At 26.4% G+C, this 23,313-nt stretch overlaps 1 protein-coding gene across 5 annotated transcripts in view; it reads right to left on the minus strand.

The window, feature by feature from the left end:
• The window catches only part of LOC103570073 (neurobeachin), a 154,160-nt gene that overhangs the window by 66,290 nt on the left and 64,557 nt on the right, over positions 1–23,313 (minus strand). For all 5 annotated transcript variants that reach the window (XM_053742551.1, XM_053742550.1, XM_053742549.1 and 2 more), the window contains exons 3-4: positions 260–386; positions 17–117 (exon numbers count right to left, since the gene is read on the minus strand). In XM_053742551.1, coding sequence (XP_053598526.1) covers positions 17–117; positions 260–386 — 228 coding nt within the window. The remainder of the gene's footprint in view (positions 1–16; positions 118–259; positions 387–23,313) is intronic.

A 23,313-nucleotide genomic window follows, 5' to 3' on the forward strand; every position in this document is an offset into this window, starting at 1 on the left:
TCTTTTAACATCTTACCCATTTTCCTTTGACTGCTTTCATTGCGCCGAACAGCAGCTTCAATTCTTTAACAGTTATACTGTAGCTTGCAAGCACGCCGAGCATATCGATCAATAAATCTATAAGAAATAACAAACAAATTAAATTTAATTTATAAAATAAATAGAGATGAGAGAACGGATGAGGTTGCAGAAATTTTTTAATAAAAATTTTATATAGAAAAGAGTAAGAAGAAGGAAATACGTTTGTATATTTATTGACCTGCAACAACTGTTTCTGCACGAGATAAACGATGGAGAACGTGCTCTATAAGACTGACATCTGTGCATGCCTGTAAATTTCTCACGCTTTTTCTCAGTATCGCAATGAAGACACTCCATATTTCCGCCTGAAAGATTAAAAAGATAATCATTATTATTATGTTCAGTAAATCTATATGTTCACTTTTATATCAAATATCAAAAGATCTAATTTATAAAATCAGTTCACAATAATTGGAAATTTCAATTGTAAAATATTTTACTATCAAATATTTTTAAATATTTTAAATTTCGCGGTAAAAATTCATTTTCAAAGTCGATAATTTTAAATAAAAAAAAAATGTTTTTTTTTTTTAATTTTATTGGGCTGAATTTAAAACTACGGACTTACTGCAATTAAATTTTAAAAATAAAAATTAATTGAAAGAAAATTTAATGTTTTTAAATTTATAGTAAAGATATAAAAAGTGCGTTTTCCACTTTATTATTTTTTATTTTATTCCGTTTAATTATCAATTTTAAAAATTTTCCATCTAATTTAATTTTTGCAGCTTTATAAAATATATCTAGTCAAAGTACGAACGTAAATTCACTCAGCAGCAACCCTTATAATTAAATTAATTTCCTAACATCACTTTAAGTAGTAACGAAATGCTATTTTTACTCTGCTGTTTTACTCTTTTAATGAGACACGAGAAAAGACTTTGCACTTTTTAATTATTTCTTTTATATAATATTTAACGTTGCATCAATTAATTAATACTATTATTAATTAATTATTAAAATATATATGTATATATATTTTATTGTATTTTCAAACATTTAAATTTATGAAAATATAATTATCAAAAATAAATTTTTGATTTTGGTAAAAATTGGATCGTCTTTTGATCAAAGTTTTGAGCTTAAAGATAAAATTTAAGACATAATATAAATGAGAAGATAAATCAATTTATGAGAGATACTTTAAATTCTTCATCTTAAGCTTTGACGTTAAATTAAACTACAAGTCTGCACCCCTGGTTTTCCAATATCGAAGATTGAATATAAGAATATTTTAATCATCGTATGAAGCAAATGTTAATTTTAAATTTCAAATATCGCCTGATTTTTTTATACAAATTTATATTTATATATATTATAATATTCAATTATATTTACAACAATTTATGCTATTGGATTGCAAACAAGTTAAGCTCTGGTATTTATGAGAAGTAATATTATTCTGTCTTGCAAGTATTCTACGACATTCCGTTGTTATTACATTCTCTAGCAACTGAAATTGTATTAAACATAACTAGAATTATTTTTTTTTTACTAAACTAACAGAAAAAGTTAATTTTTTTATAAGTGAGTATAAACGAATATTTAATTTGATAGTTTTTTAAATGATATTATTGTTATTATTAAATTCATAAATTTTTTAGCTTCAATTATAACTATAATAATATGGATACTGTAATAATATATATATACAATGAATTCGTAATTGGTAATAATTAACTAGAGAGCAATAAAGTTTAAATTAATTTGCGCGTAAAATCAGTGTAATATTCAAATTTAATTCGATAGATTGTACTGATTAGTAATTAAATATTTTTTAAAATCAAGACTCGACAGGTTTCAAAAATACAAATTTTGGAAAATAATTATTGAATTTTTTTGGATAAATGAGAGGAGGGGGAGAAATTAAAAAATGATTTTTTTCAAATTTTCTGTTGAGAAAAAAATAATTATTGAGTAAACTGTTTAATTTATTTGTCATATATATGTATATATATATGTATACATTTTTTTTTTGGTGCGGGTAGAAAGTGTCAAAATTAATTTGAAAAGTTGTGCAGAGTAAATTTTGAAAAATTGCATGAAATTTAAAATGATTTTGTGTAAAAATTATTAAAAAATTTTTTGATTGGTGAATTTTGAAACTAAACTACTGAAAATAGTGATAATTTACAGGCAATAATAATAAGGATAAATTTGAATCGCGGATGATTGAATCACTTCCGTGAGGTTTTGTACTTGTCCAACAAAGTCGGTAAATTTTCTGAGGGCCAGTATAATCCAGAACTGACATACACTGAGATAGATAATATATAGAAACTAGTTTGAAATATCAAGGTATACATATATATAACTGTCGAGATCTATTAATTATTCAATTCTATGACGCGAAGGAAACTTTACGAAAACTAAAACTCAATTTAACACATGGCAATATTCTAGTAAACTTTTAACTGAAATACCTATGAAATCTTTTGTATCAAATTTTACTCTTCTGTATATGAATATGTATGTATAAATATAAATATATCAAACTCAATATTTGTATCTATGTATCAAACTTGCATATTTGATCAAACTTTTATATTTATAATTAATTCGTTCAAGTCGATGATAATTAAATAATAAACTTATATACTGCAATAAGATTATCATTAATTCATTAACTAGATAGTCCGTAGCGCAGAGTATTATATTTACTTGAATGCATCCCCAGTATTCTAATGTTTGCGTTTGCATGTTCTGCTCGAATGGATTAGAAACAGTCGTAATTCTACCACCTGTAGTTCACTAGTTTATTATTATCGAGATATCTCTCGCCTGTTTTACATTTTAATTACTGCTCTTAATTAATAACCTAATTTTTAATGACCGTCAGCATATTAAATTCAAATAAAATATTTTCAAAATCACATTATTAGAATTATTTGCAACTTTTCATTTTCATGAATGTATGACCTATTCGATTCAAATCCAAAATTTGAATCAGCATTCAAATATTCAATTCTTATTTAATAGAGCTTAGTTTTTTAAAGTAACTAAAAGTAATTATCTCATTGACTCGTGTTCGAGTTCTATTTACCTTTGGAAAAAATTTGAATTTTTGGAAAAAAAAAATTTAACTCGTTCAAAAAAAAATTTTGGATTATTCGTAAATTTTTGAATTGTTTGATTCAATTTGAATATGAATAATTCTTGTACACCCTTAATACAAAATTACCCACTAATTCAAATATAGTTGCTAACTACAAAAAAATTTAAAACTCAATTTTTATTACTCCATTATTTTAATTGCGTTCAGAAATAATTAAATGAAAGATGAAACAGTTTCAAAAAATATATATATATTATATATACATTTTTTTTAGCTTCGATGTAAATAAAAAGCAATAAATGAAAAAAAAATATATAATCAGTTTCATTGGCAACTGGGAATTCGAAAAGTTTCATTAAGAGCGTATATATAAATGAATTTTATCTCTTTATATATATATGAAATATGAGTAAAAAAAAATCTGAGCTAGCCTGGATAACAAGCTTCGTAAAATAGTTAAATGGAAAAAATAAATCTAACTAAAAAATATTAAAACCACTGACATTTCGTTCGTTTTATTATGATTCATATGAATGTGAAAAAAAAAAAAAAAAAAAAAAAAAAACAATTGTATTAAAATGTTTGTAAATAAAATAAAAATATAATTGCTCGTATGTGAACTTTTTAATCTTTTTAACATAAATACGCTTTTCATTGGAACATAGCTTTCATCTGAATCGTGACAATAAATAAATCGAAAAAAAATATTGTGTAGTATAATGCGCTTAAAAAAAAAATCAGATATTTATTTTTCGATTGATCAAGTGACGCAGATCCAGAAGTTGCTTTTTTGAAATTTAGTACACGAAAAAAGTAAAAGTAAAATTTAATTATACAGTGAATGTGTTTGTTAATTAATCAGATTGTCGATGATTTCCGTCGATAAAATCTAATGGAAACGCAAGTCGATTAGAGTACACAGCTACTGGTTACAGTAAAGTCTAGAGTCTAGAGGTCTAGGAGCCTAGACATTGATCCTTTCTTGCCCGTTTCCTTTCTCTTCTTGTTTCTTTTGGTTCTTCTGCTCTTGCTTTTCCAAGAGACGAAACTAAGAGACTTGGAATTAACTCAATTGCTTTGAAGAGAAAAGACTTTACTTCTATTTCTCATCCTTTCGTTACTCTTAACTTTACTTTGTATCTTTTATCTCGAGTATATGAAAAGAGTATTTGGGAAAACATGTAAAGTCAATTTAATTTCTAGACAAACCTTCGGGAAGTTAAATAATATATTTAGTAATTATATATTATTATTTATTATTATTGACCCAGGGTAAAATCAAACCCGACTTTTTATAAAAAATAATTCAAAATTTTCCGCTAGAAAAAAATTACTTATTTATTTTTTGAAAATCTCAAAAATTTTTCAGTTTCAGAAAATTTGAATTAGTGTCGTTTTAGAATGACTGTTCAGAGTTTAATAAAATTCGGCACACTAGTCGACCATAAGAAAAAAGCCCGCGAAATTTGAAATTCACTAAAACCAGTAAAATTTTGAATTTCATACATTTCGCGGGCTTTTTGAAAAATAATGTGTTTTTATAAATGTAAATTTAAATTAAATATTTTTCTCGTGAAAATTCACTTTTACGCCAAATTTAATTATATTCCGCCCAATAATTACGAAATATGTCGGTTACAATATTCCTTTAAACTGAAAATACAAAGTTTTGAAATTCGCTCAAGAATTTACAAGTTTTTCGAGTGTGACATTTTAAATATTTTCAAGGGAGCTTTTGATATGAATATTAAGGATGTATATATATGTATATATATATATATATATATATATATATATATATATGAAGTTGAATGTAGAAAGTTGAAGAGAAGATTACAAAATAGAAATGACAAACATTAAACATTTTCTTGAACGTGATAAACGGCTAACCACTGGCGTCGAGAGTTCAAAGTTGTGGATGGTTCGCGAACCGTGAATACTGGTATTTCCAGGAGCCCCATGGCTTTTACGACATTCTTCTACTTGACTTGATACCATCCAACCCACTGGAGCTTGCGTTATTATGTGACATATACTCAACTCTTGAGGTGAACCACTGTATCAAAGGATCTATATACACTATCTAGTTCTTCATCATTTTACATCTACATATATACATATATATGTTTTTTTTCTCTTTTCAGAGGACCACAATTATTCGATCTTCACTTGGGCGCCATTACATACGACCATTTATAAAAGAACTTTTTTTTTTTTTTTATGACGTACTTTGAACATAAAATACTTAGAAGATTATATATATACATATATTATATATATATATATATATATAGAGCAAAGTCGGGTAAACACGTAATAGTTTTATATAAATTTAGGAAAAAGGGATGAAATAAAAATGTTGGGGTAAAATAGGTCACGAAATTTTTCCATTGAAAATAAATTTAAAAATTTTATTTCAATTAAAAATAATTAATAAAATATATGAAAATTGTTTACTCAAAGAAATTTAATGTATAAAAATAAAAAAAAAATTCTCATTATAATTTTAATTGATATTTAATAAGTTTCCTAGTTTACGGTTTCTCAAACATTTTTCATTAATTTTATTATTAAACCGTAATTTAGTTTCTCGTAAAAAAAGAAGTCTATAATAATGAAACCGGCGGTAAAAAATAAAAATAAGTTTATTAAACTATTGAAGGTTTATTATATTTGTTGAATAAAACACACAAGCAAACAAACAAACAAACAAACAAACAAATCTTATTCTCAATGACTTATAACTATTCCCATTTTCCTCTACTCTCATTTCTCAAATTAAATTATTTGTTTTCCTTCCTATAAACTTTTTAAGTATTACGCAATCATGAAAATCAATTGAAACTCCAAAGTAATTACTTTATGTATTTGCTTAAATAAATTATAATTACACAACTTTTTAAAAATTATTTTTTATAATTTTTTAAAAACTCCATTTAAAAAAAAAAATTTAACAATTTAAAAGCTTTTTATAAAACAATTTTCCCTCTCTTTTTAAACTTAGTTGCTATTGATTTTAATGACAATAGCGATAAATTTAAATCCAGCCAATTAAATAAAACATTAAAATGTATCACTATTTTCTGTACAATGTTTTAATTATATATTTTTTCAAACGACAACAAACAACATAATTAATTTGCACGAACAATTAAAATAAAACTGTTCAGATGTCTTTTAATTATAATTTTAAAAAATAAAATAAAAAAACATATAAATCAATAAGTAATTACAAGTGATAGAATTGAATCAGTAATTTGATGAAAAATCCAATTCAATTTATTTGATATCTTTTTTTTATTTTTTTTTTTTTCCTTTTAATTATACTCCGTAATGAAGTAAACAAAAAAAAATAGCAAATGTAATTAAAATAATAATTATAAATATGTCAAGACAACTCATTGTATTAAAGTTGAAGTTAAAATGAAACATGAGTATTTTTAAAAATAATAATATATATAATTAATATGACATCAAAGAAGAAGAGAAAGAAAAATAAGACAATAAGAGAGAGATTTGTCTGCCTGTATGCTACACAACTTGATGAGGAATGTCTTGAAGTCGTAATGAAAATTAAGAAAGTGTGTCTGTATCTGTGTTTATAACTGAGCTTTGTTCTTTACAATTACAAATGTATGACGACACAAGCGTGCTTCTTATATGTGTTATGCAAATAACCAAGTTGATGAGAGAAAGAAAGTATGAGATGAAAAAAAATGGAAAAAATAATAATAAAAGAAACTGGAGGGAAAAAGTTTAGATATGAAGAAGTATAAGTTATAAACTCAGAAGTAACTTCAGTATCTCTGTGGAAATCACAAGTTGCTTTGTGGCTTTGCATCGAGGTTAAACATTGACACGAAGGTACAGAGTACAAGATGCAGATCCAGATGGAGATGGAGATGGAGATGAAAATGTAGAGAGTAAAGTTGATATTGATGTAGAGGCAGATGTTGATACTCTAGATATCTTAACATCAAACTATTGTATTCTCTTTACACAAGTTACAATTCAACAGCGAGCAATTAATTCAATAGTAATAGATTCTTCAAGTTATAAATATTTTATCAAAGACCCAGTGGAGATGCAGCTCTCGTTTGTGACAGGGAGTTCAGAATTTGCCTTTGAACGGCGACTATGACAAACGGACTGTGTGACGAGGGATACTAAACTTAAGCAACCTACTGAGCCTTTGGTATTATATATATATATATATATATATGTATATGTATATATATTTATTAGACCGGTTCAAAAAAATCGACTATTTTTTTTTTTTTTTTTCTTTCAAAACTCGCAGTGAAATTTCTTCCCAGTCATGAAAAAAGAAGCCCGTGAAAACGGGAGCTCAATTTTGAAAGGTCGCTCATCGTAAATTTCTATTTTATGTTTAAATAACATGGAAAAAAAAATTTTTTTAAGCGTTCAATTTCCTTCAAAAATATGTATCTTTCATCCTGATATCTTAATTCCCAAATGAGTTGTAAAATTCCAAAGTTAAAAATTTTTTTTTTCCATGTTATTTAAACGTAAAATAAAAATTTACGATGAGCGACCTTAAAAAATTGATATTAAGAGCTCCCGTTTTCATGGGCTTCTTTTTTCATGACTGGGAAGAAATTTCATTGCGGGTTTTGAAAAAAAAAAAAAAAATAGTCGATTTTTTTGAACCGGTCTAATATTTACGGAGATTATAAAATAGCCAGTAGTATAGGCGAGATGGAAATAAGTGAGGAGTGAGTTTTGAGGAAAATCTAAACCGCTGCGGTGGTATTTTCACTACTCGGAATATCCGAGACTCGTTCGGCTGCATAACCACCATCCGATCAATATTCCACGGATAGTAGGCAGGACCAACTCTATCAAACTATATCCTCCAGGAGAATTTTAGTGTTATGCTGTCCGTTAAATTCATGTCGACAACCATCAAAACCATCAACTATTTATTGTTGTTTAATTAATTCCTTGATATCCATTGTTTGAATAATTATGAGAGGTGGATACGTGAAAATATGTCGCTAAATTTATTGCACAGGTCGATTAAATTTTATTGAAATTTTTTCGGCTCGGGTCAATCTGCTCGGATGCATGTTATCATGTAAAATTTTTTTAAGGATGTAAAAATAAAATTGGATTTTTCACAAAATAAGGTGGCTAATTTTCGAAAATTAAAGGTGATGTTAAATTAAAAAAAATATAATTTGACATTTTTTGTAAAAGGGTATAAAACAAAATCATTATCGATTTGTAATTTGTATCTACTAATGACGTACTATCACAGAAGAACAAGCAATAAAAACACTTGCTTCTATGACCTGGCTTAGTACACTTTTTATTGTATTTTTTTCAGTGACGATAAATAAAAATCTAAAGTTTCTGGAACAAAGTTTGATAAAGATTTAAGAAAATTTATTTCAACAATTAATTGACAAGAGTTAAAAATAAAATGTTATAAATTTTTACAGACTGGAGTTTGCTAACTAAGGGAATTTTCAGGCAGTGCTTCTCCCACTTTTTTTAAATAGCCAATGACCCGTCATACCGCATTTAAATTTTATTAATTAATTAAAGAAATTACGCCTTTATATTTTCCGAGATATAGATTTGAAAAAAAAAACATCTGTTAAAAGTTGAACAAAATTTGGTAAATGTCAGCCTATAAAATTTGACATTTCAAATTTGAAAATTTTACTGAAATTTTTCTACCAATTTTCGTTAAGTTTCAAATTAACAATTTTTTTTTTGACTAATTAAAAAAAGGACGTCTTCAGATTTTCCAGGATAAAGATTTGAAAAAAAAAAAAAACATCTATTAAAAATTGACCAAAATTTGATAAATCCCAGCCTACAAAATTTGACATTTCAAATTTGAAAATTTTACTGAAATTTTTCTACCAATTTTCGTTAAGTTTCAAATTAACAATTTTTTTTTTTGACTAATTAGAAAAAGGACGTCTTGATATTTTCGTCAGGATATAAATTTGAAAAAAAAAAAAAACTCATCTGTTAAAAGTTGAACAAAATTTGATAAATTTCAGCCTAAAAAATTTGACATTTAAAATTTGAAAATAGACAAAAATTTTAATGAAATTTTTCTACTAAATTTCGTTAAGTTTCAAATTAACAAATTTTTTTTTTGACTAATTAAAAAAAGGACGTCTTCATATTTTCCAGGATAAAGATTTGAAAAAAAACATCTGTTAAAAGTTGACCAAAATTTGGTAAATACCAGCCTACAAAATTTGACATTTCAAATTTGAAAATTTTACTGAAATTTTTCTACCAAATTTCGTTCAGTTTAAAATTAACTTTTTTTTATTAATTAATAAAATTTTGATAAGGTGATAATTCAAATTCATTAAAAATTTTAAAGAAGTAGGAGGGGGTGATTATTGTCTGAAAATGGCTTTAATCAAATTTGTTATTAAATGTTGGATTGATATAACCTGAAGTAGGTTTAGTTTACGTTGGTTGTAATAAGCATCAGGAATTAGTAGTGGCATTTAACGGATTTCTGAGCATCCAACTAAACCCAACATGATTGTCACGGAGAACTGCATGGCAATCCCCATGAGAAGGACGGAGTTTAAAGGAAGACGTTACTAATCGAATGTAATTTGGATTCCATTGATCCGTTTGCGCCAACACAACACAGACAGATCTATCTACTACACTATCTACTGAACTAATGTACCCTCCGCTATAAAATTTAGAAAGCCATTTGTATTAATTTACAGAGCATTAGATAAATTAAACATATATTTTATTTCGAAACATAATTTAATATTTATAACGTAATGTTTATTTTTATTTGCACACTTTAAATTTACTCAATCCCGTTTATTCAACAGTTACAATAATTTTATTTTCATTTTCATTTTTATTTTTATTTTTATAGCATACTTTATTTAAAAGTAACGTGCAATTTACTTTAAATTGGAATCTTGGATTGAGATTTCCAGGCTGAGTATTCGTCGATCATTGCCCGATCGGATTAGCTTTCGAACCCGATAATTTATTGACAGACCGAGAGAATAAAATCGAATTTTCGATAGTGCTTCAGGGATATTATGTCTTTTGAGACCCTTTTTCTCTTTAAAAATCCTGATACACTTGAGAACTATCATTAATACTTAATAATTTAAATCCCTAGGCAATTCTGATTGGTAGTTGATGCAAGTTTCGTTTACTTTTTTTATTTTTAAGCCGGAAGTATGAAATTATTTCAAAACCCGCGATTAAATTATGAGATCATTATCTAATCATACTTTTACTGATAAAAATTTCAGAACGAAAATCAATTAGATGTCATTAATGTTGATGAAGTGTGTGGAGTAATTATTGAAGAGTATAACTATTAATTATTGATCATAATTACTGAATACTTGGAGTGTAATTCTCTAGGGCAATTACCAACGGTACAACTTGATGTATCGGGTTTTTTATATAATGGAATGAAACTATAAACGCTTATGCTTGAATTGATGTGGAATGTATGGCTGTATACCATTAAAATATATATACAATGGAAGGGCAGGCAAAACGGGACTGCAGAGGAAATAATGCATTTTTGTGCATTTGAAAACGGTGGAACTTTTTTTTATTTCCATTTGAAGTAATTAAACTAAATTTCTAGTTGCCATAAAAAAAAAATTCCGGAGCCAGAAAAACGAACCACAAACAAAAAGTAAAAAAAATTATTTCCGTTTTTTTAAAAGAAAAAATTACTATAATAAAATTTTTTATAGCTAATTTGGATGAAAAAAGAGATTCGAGGTACTGTTAGTACATAAAAATACTCAAAAACAAGATTATGATAAATAATTTTTATAAAATTTAAATATACCGAAGACACCATATATTTTTTGTGGTCAACAGTACACTGAGTTCATTGGAAATTTCTGTCAAAAATTTGGACACTCAAAATTGTACGAAAATGGTGATAAGAGTAAATGACGACTAGAAAAGTTTTGGAAAAAGAAAATTTTTGAAGTGGTCCATGTTACCCACCTGGTCGCATTTTGCCCACCTCAACCTCCGATGTACATATATATATATATTTTTTTTTTGTTGAAAAGAAACTTAAGAAATACCGTTCAATCTTTTACGTCAAACTCGATTCAAATACGCAGTACATCAACGCGAAACATAAAAAAGTTTTTAAAGTTAAAATTGATGATTGCGATACACTTGTTCGTTTTGTAAAAAAATATTGACATTTATATTAATAAACAATGATAATCGAAAAAGTTTACGGAGAAAAGTTTATGGAAATATTTTTTTTTTAATCCATTTCCAGATGCTATAACGGAAATACATTTTTGATTGGTCACGTAAACTTTATCTCAGAATAAATATACTTTAGTAAATTTGTTTACTTTAGTTTTGAATTTATCACAGTCCGTTATGGAGCACTTCAAAAATTGCTGCCCGTTTTCCATTTTGAATAAAATTTAAAAAAACCGATTATAAGATTTTTGATCGATTGACAATTTTTTGATCAAATATATTTTTGATAATTATAGTAATATATAAAAGTGTGAATAAAGCCAATTTACTTTTCTTCTAAGGGAAAAAGAAATTGATGAATTTATTTAAATTACTATACAGAATTCTAATTTAATTTAATATATTATCTGAAACTGAATTATTTGATAATAGAAATCGGGCCTAAGATGCTGTGAGCTCCTTTAGGATGTATCAAGATGAGAATTCAATCGAGTGGAAAGCTATCATACGCAGGAACGCGTTATTCGGTTATCCTACAGTTCAATCAATTCGAAATCATCTTAGATAAATTGTATATCGATCTTATTTTTATAACTGCTATCTGTGCTGATAATAAAAATTATCAATCATCTAAAAGCATCAACGGGGCTTCAGAACAATCCTATCACGTAAAAAAATTCCATAAAAAAATAATAGAAATTTTTTATCGGAAATTTCTGAATTTCAAACCTTGAAAACTTTAAAAAAATCAAAAATAAATATCCTAGTACTTTTTGGTTTTTGTGTAAGCTTCAAAAAATTTGGTTACAGTTCAAAAATTCAAATTTTTTTACTTTCATTTTTTCATGAAAAAGAAAAATTTAACATTTTTAGAATAAGATCAAAAAAATTTTCTAATTGGTTCAAATTTTGAAATTCATTGAAAAAATAATTTTTGTAACGAAATTTTGTAAAAAAAAATTTTCCTATTTTTTGTATATTTTTGGAACAAGTACTAAAAAATTAGTATCTATTTTTATGCATTTTCAATGGCTATATTTAAATATACATTGAAATTTTTTTCGCTCTCAATTGAATGTAGAAGGAACTGATGAGCCAATTACAACTTTTTAAAGATTCAAATTGGATTGTTGAAAAAGTCTAGGGTCCATTTATATAATTAACGTCAACTTGATGATTTAAAGTACTTTTATGTTTTTTGTTTTATACAATGTTTCGCTATAAAACAAAATTATATTTTAACAGCTCTTAGTTTTTTATTTTGTGTTGTTTGTGAGAAGTTGTTAATAAAGAAAAAGTAAAAGTGGGTAAGGCAAAAAAATAGTGAGTGATTATTACGCAAATTGGATGTGAGGTAAAAAATTTTTTCGAATTTCGGGTTGCTGCGGATAATATTTATTTATAAAATATAAATGAGTTAAAGGAATTTAAAATGAGGGGATGAAAAATATGCCGTAGGGTATCAGAAATCGTACTTTAGTTTAAAAAAACAGATAATTTATTTGAAAGGTATGTAAAGTTTGATGTAAAATAAAAATAACAATAATGTTATTATGAATTATGAATGAAATTATAATTTAAAATGAAAATTATAATTAAAAGTGTAGTTAGTTTTGTTTAAAATATAAATCTCTGATTAACATAATTAAAACATTAGGTAAACTAATGCCTGCAGATGAGAAGAGACCGGATGTGTAAAAAATAAAAATAAAATAAAAAAGCTCATCGGTAATGGAAGCTGGGCGAATGGAATCCTGCTAAACCACTAATGACCCGAGTAAGAGAGTAGAAAATAGAAGAGGTAGATAAAGATAATGGGCTCGAATGGGAAGAAGAAAAGTTGTTCATTGAGAAATGGGGATGGGGCTGAAATTTTATCGCGTAAGCTTGTAGTAGGAGTTGTAGTAAAAACTCATCGAGATAAATGAAACTTTAGTCTTTATTTTATTTTATTATTATTTTCAAATTATGAATACTATTTTGAGGCTTCATTTATTTTAAATATTTATTTTCATGGTAATTGAGACTTTTGTTTTCGTTTGTTTCAGTTTTCTTCTTTTTTTTTTTTTTTTTTTTTTTTTTTTTTTTTTTTTTTTTTTTTTGTATGTAAGACGATTCAAGTTTGTTCTGAGGAAATAGAAAAAGTTTCTGGAGGTCAAGAGTTTCAGGGGTCGTGACTCAACACGATGGATAAATTATGTTTATTATGTGTAGGTTAACTGTTTACATTACCCAAAATCTCAAGTCAATTTTTCGGGTCAGCATAATTTTATTTTGTTCTATTATTAAATATTTAGAAATTTGAATAATTTTTCAAAATAAACTATTTTATCTATGAGAATTTTTGTAGAATTGAATTCAAGTCAGTGTGAGGTGAATTAGGACCCTAGAAATTTTTAAGTAGCTATAAATTTACATTTTTGCAAAAAAAAAAATTTTTAATTTTTGGAACTGAAATTTTTCTAAAAATGAAAAAAAAAAATTTCGCATCAATAGAAAATTTGTTTTCATTTCTTAAGATATTCATAAAAAATTAATTTTTTTTTCATCGCACTTTTTTTTTTTTAATCAATTAGAATACTAATAGTTGAAAAGATGCCAAGAAATAAAATCAGAGTTTGTTATCTAGAGCGCGAAATAATTGGCATCTTTTTTATTTTTCCTCAATTCAAAAAACGAAAAATTTGAATAATTTCAATTAAGTTTGGTAGATTTTTTTTTTCCAATGCAAAAAAATAAGCTATTTCCGTCGAACCAAAATACTTTAGGGACAGATAAGGATTTATGTCCTAATCTCAAGAGATTTAAGGTTTCCACAAGCTATGAATAAAATTCAATCAAGTTTGTTTTTGTTATAATCCAGAATTTGAATTTTTTTTATAACATAGTTCTGGGGGTAAAAAGAAATATAAAGTCTTATATTAATTTTTTTTTATTTTTCAATTTCGCACCCCATCTGTAAGGTTATACACAGAGCGTCTTATTTTGAAATCTTTAGTCAATATTGGGGCAATGCAGACCTCAATGCGCGGCACGCGATAAACTGAGCATATCATCCATGCACCCGCAAATTTAACAGAGATTTTACGTGGTAAACTAGAGAAGACTAAGATTACTTTATGCGTGTATATGTAAGCGAGTGTGTGTGTGTCTGGGTATGTGTGGGAGGGTATAGGTCTATGTTACTAAATTTACAATTCAGTTCACGTAGCATTTTATCCTATACTTACGAAAAACTTTATCTCAATTTTCTTTTCTCAAGTTATTTTCCTTTTTTTTCTTTTTTATTATTTTTTACTTTACTCTTAATTCTTTTTCTGTTCTTTCATTTATTTAAATTTTATACAACTATATCCGACGTAAACTTTATATTTTTATTAACTTTCAATAACTTTAACCAGTTACATTTCATATTTAACGTCAATTTACATTAATAAATAATTTCTGAGTTACTAAATATTTAAATTTCATAAGTTAACTTGTAATTTAAATATTAAATATGTCTTTTTCATTTTTTTATCACTGAAAACAGTTAAAGTTTCATTACTGCCTTATTCAATATTGAAAAAAAAAAAAAATGGAATTTTGTGAGAAAAAATTTTAAAAATTGAATTTCATGATTTCGAATCTCGAAAACAGTTCCAAGTTCCGTTATTGTATTCAGCATTGCGCGAAAAAAATTTCGGATGAAAAAGTGAAATTTCATGAAGTTTTGAAAATTGAATTTCTTGAAATTTCATGATTTCGAATCCTGAAAACAGTTTCAAGTTCCATTACCATACTCAGCATTGCGCGAAAAAAATTTCGGATGAAAAAGTGAAATTTCATGAAATTTTGAAAATTGAATTTCTTGAAATTTCATGATTTCGAATCCTGAAAACAGTTCCAAGTTCCATTATTGTATTCAGCATTGCGCGAAAAAAATTTCGGATGAAAAAGTGAAATTTCATGAAGTTTTGAAAGTTGAATTTCTTGAAATTTCGTGATTTCGAATCCTGAAAACAGTTTCAAGTTCTATTACCGTACTTAGTATTGCGCGAAAAAAATTTCGGATGAAAAAGTGAAATTTCATGAAAAGCTTAAAAATTAAAATTTCATGAAATTTATAATTTTCAAAGTAAATTAAGAGCTTGTAAAGATTTACGTATCGAAGTAGATACAGAATTGAGTAGAGGTCTAAAAAGTGTAGGGAATAATTTTCCAGTGGATAAACTATCAAAGCAAACCAAAAAGGTGAACCGGCGTGAAACCAAACGCAGTCAAGTGTAAGTAGGATGTATATAAAACGTGTACTGTAGATGCTAGAGGGATCGAATACTCCGATAAACACATCTATCTGTATACTTTTTTACTTTGAAATCGTAAAAGCGAAATTTATAAGACAGCCAACAAAAAAATTTGAAAACAAAATAAAGTAGAGAAAATTTGAAGGTTTTATATGAGACTATCAAACGTACACACATATGAAGATGAACATGTTCGATATAGATATATGTGTATATTTTAAAAGGCCTCATAGATGCGTGACGTGGAACTAAATTCTCATCAGCATATTGACGTCGTCAGTTGCCGAGATCTGTCTCCTCGCCCTTTGTCAGTTTCGACCCGAAAAGTGCCATCGTGCATTCACCGAGAATCCGGTTTCCTCGTGGAATGAAACACCTCGTATATATCTATATATCTGTATCTATAGTACATGTTTCAGTGATGCAGGATAAAAAGAAAACTAGAAAAATACTTGGAAAAATTTCACTCGGTTTGGCAATCCATTTTACAAAGAACGATATTTTTCGTGAGATTGCATCTGAGAAATTTCCATGTCACCCTTTTGAAGCGAAACGATTCTACACTTAATATGACTGCCATTTATTTCGTTATGTTTTTGCACAATGATTTTTATGGATACATCCAAATTGATATTTATATTTATACATCAATTTTAACTTTTTTTTTCCATCACAAAAAGTGATTTATTTTCATGAAATTTGTTTAGTTGAAATGATAACATCAATAACACTGACATTTCAAAAAATATATGTATGTCTAGATATTGTAGGGTGACAATTATAATCTTGATTTATAATTTCATCACTTTTACCCTTAATTTAATGGAAATTAAAAAAAAAAAAAAAGAGATTATTCTTACTTATTATGAGAATTTACCCTACATATTAATAATTCATTGGAATTCTTCTAATTTTTCACGATACTATAGTAAGATATTTTGGGTTGCTGTTAAGGAAATTAATATCCACTTTAATATATCCATGCATTGAAAAATACATGGCCGCAGAAAAAATAAATTTTTCAATGGAAAATTTTTATTGGGCCACAGTAATTTTCATTTACACATTGAAAAAATAACTTTTTTGTAAGTCAAGATTTATTTACTCTACTACGAAAAAAAGAAACCAGAAAATCTTGAAATCAACTTGTTTTTTCGATTGAGAAAATTATTTTGAATGAAATCTGAAAATTTTTCACCAAAAATGTATCATGGGGTAAGAAAATATTTTTTTTCTAAGCGCAATGTGAATTGAAAATGAAAATATATAGGGAAAGAAAACATTTCTCGCGCAAGGAAATATATATATATGTATGCGTATATATGACAACAAAATGACAGAGAGTTGTTGAATTTTCATTGTTCGTACCGTGAAGTTTTCAAGAGAAAATACGAAGACGTAATTTCAAAAGTACTTTACACAAGTTTGATGCAGTCTCAAGTGATACTATAACATATAAGTGGTATTCATGTTCAAGATTCAACATTTTTATTGTCATCATCATTAAAATGCCTCTAAAATTTATTTTTTATTTTCAAACAATATTGTTTCACCAAATCGATAAAAATTAATTTAAAAAATATCATGAGAAATTGTAGCTTTAAATATTTTATAATTCGGCTATTTGTAAACGTCAGTTTGCATTAATGCTGATGACACTTTTGGTGTAATATTATTTATGACTTGGCATAATTTTCAAACGAGTGGCCATGATGTGTCTTTTTTTTTGTTATTGCCCCGGTAATCTCTCTACATATATTTATTGTATAACATGATTACAAAGGATGGAAAATACTTATGTAAATTTCTCTTGTTAATTTTTGACATGCGTTCATACGAATTATGATTAAGTACTCGCCCATTAATAATAATTTAACTCACACAGAAATAATAATGGTAATTAGTATTAATTACTTTTAACTCTATGAAGGTAAAAAAAAAAGTTATGAAATTATCAAACGACTTGAATTAATTTATGAAGAACGAAGAGATTGTTTTATTTTCATGTTATACATATTTTTTTTCTCGAGATTATATTTTTTATGGAAAATATAAAAGCGAGTGCTTAAAATATGAATAAATGTTTTATCTTAAAGTTCTGCAATCTCGAGGATTGGAATCGCGAGCTGTGAAGCATCAGCGAAGCCTACATAAGCAGGAATTTAATCCGGATAAAACTCTCGCGAGTATCTGGGATGAATCTTTTCGTCATCTCAATGCTTATATATAAATATATACATATATATATATATATATATATATATATATATATATATATATTTTTTTTTTATTTATATTTATCTATTTATTATCATATACATATATATATCCCACATATTTATTCGCTGAAAAATATTTATGATAAAAAAAATACAAAAGATTATATATAAAAATATATGAAATATAAATATGTTTTATATTTAAAAACGACCCCATCGATAAAATGTTTCAACAAATTTGTTTTATTTTTTTATCTCTTATATTTTTATTGTACAGTATTACTAAAATTTTTTATTGCAATTTAATGCTGGAATTTTTCAATTTATATACTTTTTTTTTCAATAAATTTTCCAATTAATTTTGATTTGAAACGAACTAAAATTTACAAATTAAAAAATTCCAGCCTGAAGTTTTTTTTAGAAAAATATTAAAAAAAAAAAAAAAAAGGCGTAATATTAGTGAAATTAAAGTTAGCAGCCGTCTAATAATTTTTGAATTTGCTTAAAAATGATAAATTTGAAAAAAAAAAATGTTTCAAAAAATTTCACATATAGTTTTTTTAATTTTCTACATGTGCATTTTTTTTACTTTTTTTTTTTTTTACAATTAAATTGTCAAAAATAAAATTCAAAAATTTTTAATTGGCTACCAACTTCAGGATCATTAATATTAACTATTAATTATTGTGATAAGACAAATTTTTACGGAAAAAATCTCGACATGAATTTTAAAATTTTAGTTCAAATTTAAAAAAAAATTTTTAGTAAAAAAAAAAGGTTGTAAATATTCAGTGCAAAAAAAAATTTTCAAATTTTTTTTGTCATGATAAAAATGAAATATTAGGTGGTTCAGAGTGAAATTATATCGGATAAAATGTAGTGTAAGGAATGATTTAGTTGTTAGTGACAAATTCAAAGGTAAGATTTAGTTTGAAATCACAGAAAGGATATTGAGAGGAATTTACGTTCATTGGTAGATATGTGTAAGAGAATGAGAAAGAGAAAGATTTAATTCGGCACGTTCCAGGTGCACTTGCAAAATTTCTGGTTGTTCTCATAAATCTCTTCAGCATTACCCCTAGCAGCATTCAGACAAGCATCAACTCGATTGTACGGATAGAACGAATGAGTTGAGAAGTAGAGAGGAAACAGAGAGGAACCGGTATAGAGAAACTAGGAGAGGAACCAGATGAGGATGAGATGAAGGGAGAGAGAGGGACTAAAGTGCAATCGGGTGTTGAGCGTTTCTGGGTTGGCTGAGTGTGGATGAGAGCCACCAGAGGAAGAGATGAAAGAGAAAGAGGACCAGCGAAAGCGAGGGAGAGAGAGCATTGCAGGCGGGTTTATCGGGTTGAATACTAACCCTCCAACCCTCCTACATTTGCCCTCCTTGGGTTCACCCTTCCATCAGTAGGTGAATGGGTGGCGATAAATCAATATATTCAACTCACGCAGTAGCGTAACGACATCGAATCTGCGCCACGATGTTGTGCACTCGTTTACGTTATCGTAAAATCCACCAAGTGCTCTTTAACAACTTACACTATTTATAAATTCACACTTTTTATCGCTACCGCTATCACTATTACTACTTATTACTTACTACTACCTAATTTTACTCCATTCACTCGAATTTTATATCACAAATAAAATAAATATATCAAATTACTGTTTAACTTTTAATAAATATTTTGTTTAATTCATGTTTTATTGCCTGGTAATTAAAATCCTCTGACAGAGATACTCTCATGCTAATGGAAATTTTATTGCCATTAAATATTTATTATAAATATTATAAAATATAAGTGGATTTTAATTGAGTACTTTTTATTACATGGGTTTTTTATTGAAACTCATTCTCAGCGGTTGCTATGGTAACTATTCAATTACTATTTTTTATTTAAAAATATTAATTGATGAATTTTTTTTTTTTTATTGTAGATTCGATTCTTAGATATTTTTATTTTTCACTCTAATTTTTTTCTTAATGAAAAATTCATAACTCACTTAAAAGTTGCGCAGAAGATAAAATATAATGGATGTATATCAATTTATATGATGATTTAATACACCTGCTGCCACTGTTGTTAGTAATATATTAATTTCAATGTTTGTTATAATGCGAGAGTTTGTTTAATTATTATGAGAACTATTATATAAATACAATTATTTATTTATTTCATATTAAATATACGATTATCATTAACCATTAATTATGTTTTCATAATATGTAATTAAATTATTTGTTTATAGACTCGTAAAAAAAAAAAAATTTCATTTTTAAAAATATTTAATTACCCGAAACTCGGAACATTTCTCGCGATCCTGAAGTTAACAGACGAATAATAATTTTCGAATTTTTTTTTTCAACAAATTTATTACAGAAAAAAAAAAACTAAAAAAATGCACTTGTAGAAAATTAAAAAAACTATAGATGGAATTTTTTTTAATATTTTTTTTTTTATAATTTATCTTTTGTAAATAAATCTAAAAATTATTAAACGTCAGCCAACTGAGTGTGAATGTAACTGACGTCAATTTTTTGAATTTTGGAATAAATAAATAAAATGTAAGGAGAAGAAAAATAAAAAAATGGATGTTTAGATTAAAGAAAAATTAGTTAAATTATTAAAAAATTAAATTATTTTAACTAATTAATTTATTTATTAGAAATTTATAAATTGTTTGCATGATCCTGAAGTTGACAGACATTTATAAATGTTTGGATTCTTTTTTCAACAAATTGACTACAAAAAAAGAAAAACTAAAAATATGCACATATAGAAAATTAAAAAATCTATAAGTGCATTTTTTTGAAAAATTTTTTTTTTTATAAATTATGGCTTTTAAAAAAATCCAAAAAGAATTAGTAGATTTTAATTTTCAAAAGTAAAAAAATTTCCATTTCTCAGACTAATTACAGTTCAGTCTACTCTATAATTACAAAAATAAAAATAAAGCATGAGCGAAATTAGAATGATAATAATATATAATTTAGTTAATTTGCCCGGATTACTTATTCATATTTAAAATAATGAATAATAATAATTGTTATTACAGTTGTTACTTATTTATGTTATTTTTTATTTATCCAACTATCTCATAACTATGTTATTTCAGAGACAATGAATACGCTGGGGATATAGTGATACCGTTGGGAATTTTCATCAAGCTCCTATTGTCCCAGATAAGCCCAGCGCTACATGTTTACTATACCAATTTGGTTTAAATGATAGAGAAAGTGAAGTTAAAAAAGATAAATCTACTACACACATATATATAATAAATATATATACCAATAAAAAAAGTTAAGTCAACAAGTAAAAGTAATTAAATGACCAGGTCAAGTTTTCAACTCGTTTATCCATTTAATTTTATCATCACTTAGATTTAGATTCAGACCCAGATCAAAACAATTTATCAACAACAGTAACATCAGTGGGAAATGCATAACAACCAAGCTCGTTAGTTCCAATAAACATCCGATTGACCGAAATAATTATACCGCAAAACTATACTCCTCATTTTCAACATAATTTAATCATCAGTCAAACACACTCGTCCACTTGACTTAAAATCCCCTCGGGACGTGTCATTTATCCTGAATAATATCGCAATATATATGTACAATATGAATTGTTTATATATATAAATATATATGTATAAGCTATTTATAAGATAGACATATATATATGAGGTTTATGTTTAGTGAATTTGGATTGGACTAACAGTTTCTATCGGTATACATCCTCTATGCAAATTAAACGGTGGATGAAATGCCCTCTTCTATTCTGTTCCTATTGGGGGTGGACTAACTGAGCAAAGTAAAGACGAGTTCAGAGGGTGATAAAAGGTGGTAGAAGGAGAACGAGAAGAAGAGTAAGAGTAAGAGTAAGTGAGTGGGTAAGTGAGTGAGGCCACCGGAACGTGGAAACTCCTTTAATGAAATTATCAATTCAGGGTGTCACCGGGTTGAAATTGATCTCGAGTTGATTATAGTTTGCCCAACGTAACACTTGCGCTTACGGCAATACCCACCCGTGAATTATGGAAGAGAACCCAATTTATATGTACTTACATTTAGCAACTTCATCATGACTTTACTAATTGCTACCTTAATTTTGAGTATTCATTTTATATGGGTTATACTTTAAGAAACCGTTATTTCATTGTGATAATTTTATTTTACTACGAGGCAAAGTCGTTAAGTAAGAGCTGATACTGGTGATATGAGGCTCTAGGTTAATTGTGGAATTTATAAATTTTACTTTTTATTATTTGGGATAAGATAGATCGGAAAATAATTTCAGCTCTATGTTTAATTGAATTTTTTTTAACCATTTTTTTTATTTAAAAAAAAGGCGGCAAAATGAAAATTCAAAATTATGCTAAATCATAATTTATTATTTTTAAATTTTGATTACCTAAATTTTTCCTTTTTTTTAATATAAGTAAAAAAATAAAAGATTTCGCGTTATCAAGATTAATTGTTTTTTTTTTTTTTTTTTTTTTTTTTTTTTTTTTTTTTACCTAAGCGTACTTTTACCTGAAAATTCCCTAAATCCCAGTATAATTTAAAATAATATAATCATGAAAAATCACAATTCCTTTTTAAAAGAAAAATTTCATAATAGGTTGACTGTCTAAAAAAATAAAATAAAATTTTAAATAAAAATAAAATACAGCCGTCTTACAAATGTTGCATTACGGCTGCTAAAAAAATAAATATCAATTATTAAAATCTTTAAATATCCCGCGTATTAAATAAAAAAAAAAAATTTATGAAAACATTTTCTTTTAAATTTATCCTTTCAATACCAGCATTTCTGAATGATCGACATTTTCCTGAGCGCAGCTCTATTGCCATTGGCTTTTAGCTATCTCTTCTATTTCATCTTTTAAAAATCTTTTAACTTCATATATTTTCCTTTCATTCATAAAATTGAGCCCTTGAGAAATCAAGTGCTGTAACTTTATTTTTTATTCAATATTTTATCCACAAGATTAATTAAAATTAAATCTTATGTTGAGGTAAAAAAAATTAAATACAGAAAAAAATTACTTTAGGGTGTTGGGTTCGAACACGAGACCTTTCGAGTGCGAACTGACCGCTTTGGACAACGCGGCAACAGAAGGTTTACAAATTGGGGGTTTTTAAGACCCACATAAACGATATAATTAGACAGTTATAAATCTTGAAAACGCCTCTTATGGTGAACATAGTTAATATTTAAAATTGATTCTGATGAAAGTGCACGGAAAAAAAAAACTAAAAATTACTTTTTGAAATTATAACTTGGAACCCGGTTGTCAATATGGGGAATTTTAACATTCAAATAGTAAATTTTATAATACGTGCACTGATAGAAGGATTTGTTTAGGAGTAATAAATTGATTTATTAAATTTTTCTCAACTGACTTTTTTGGATTTAACAAATTTTAG

This window comes from Microplitis demolitor, chromosome 10, assembly GCF_026212275.2.
Source record: "Microplitis demolitor isolate Queensland-Clemson2020A chromosome 10, iyMicDemo2.1a, whole genome shotgun sequence".
NCBI lineage: Eukaryota > Metazoa > Arthropoda > Insecta > Hymenoptera > Braconidae > Microplitis > Microplitis demolitor.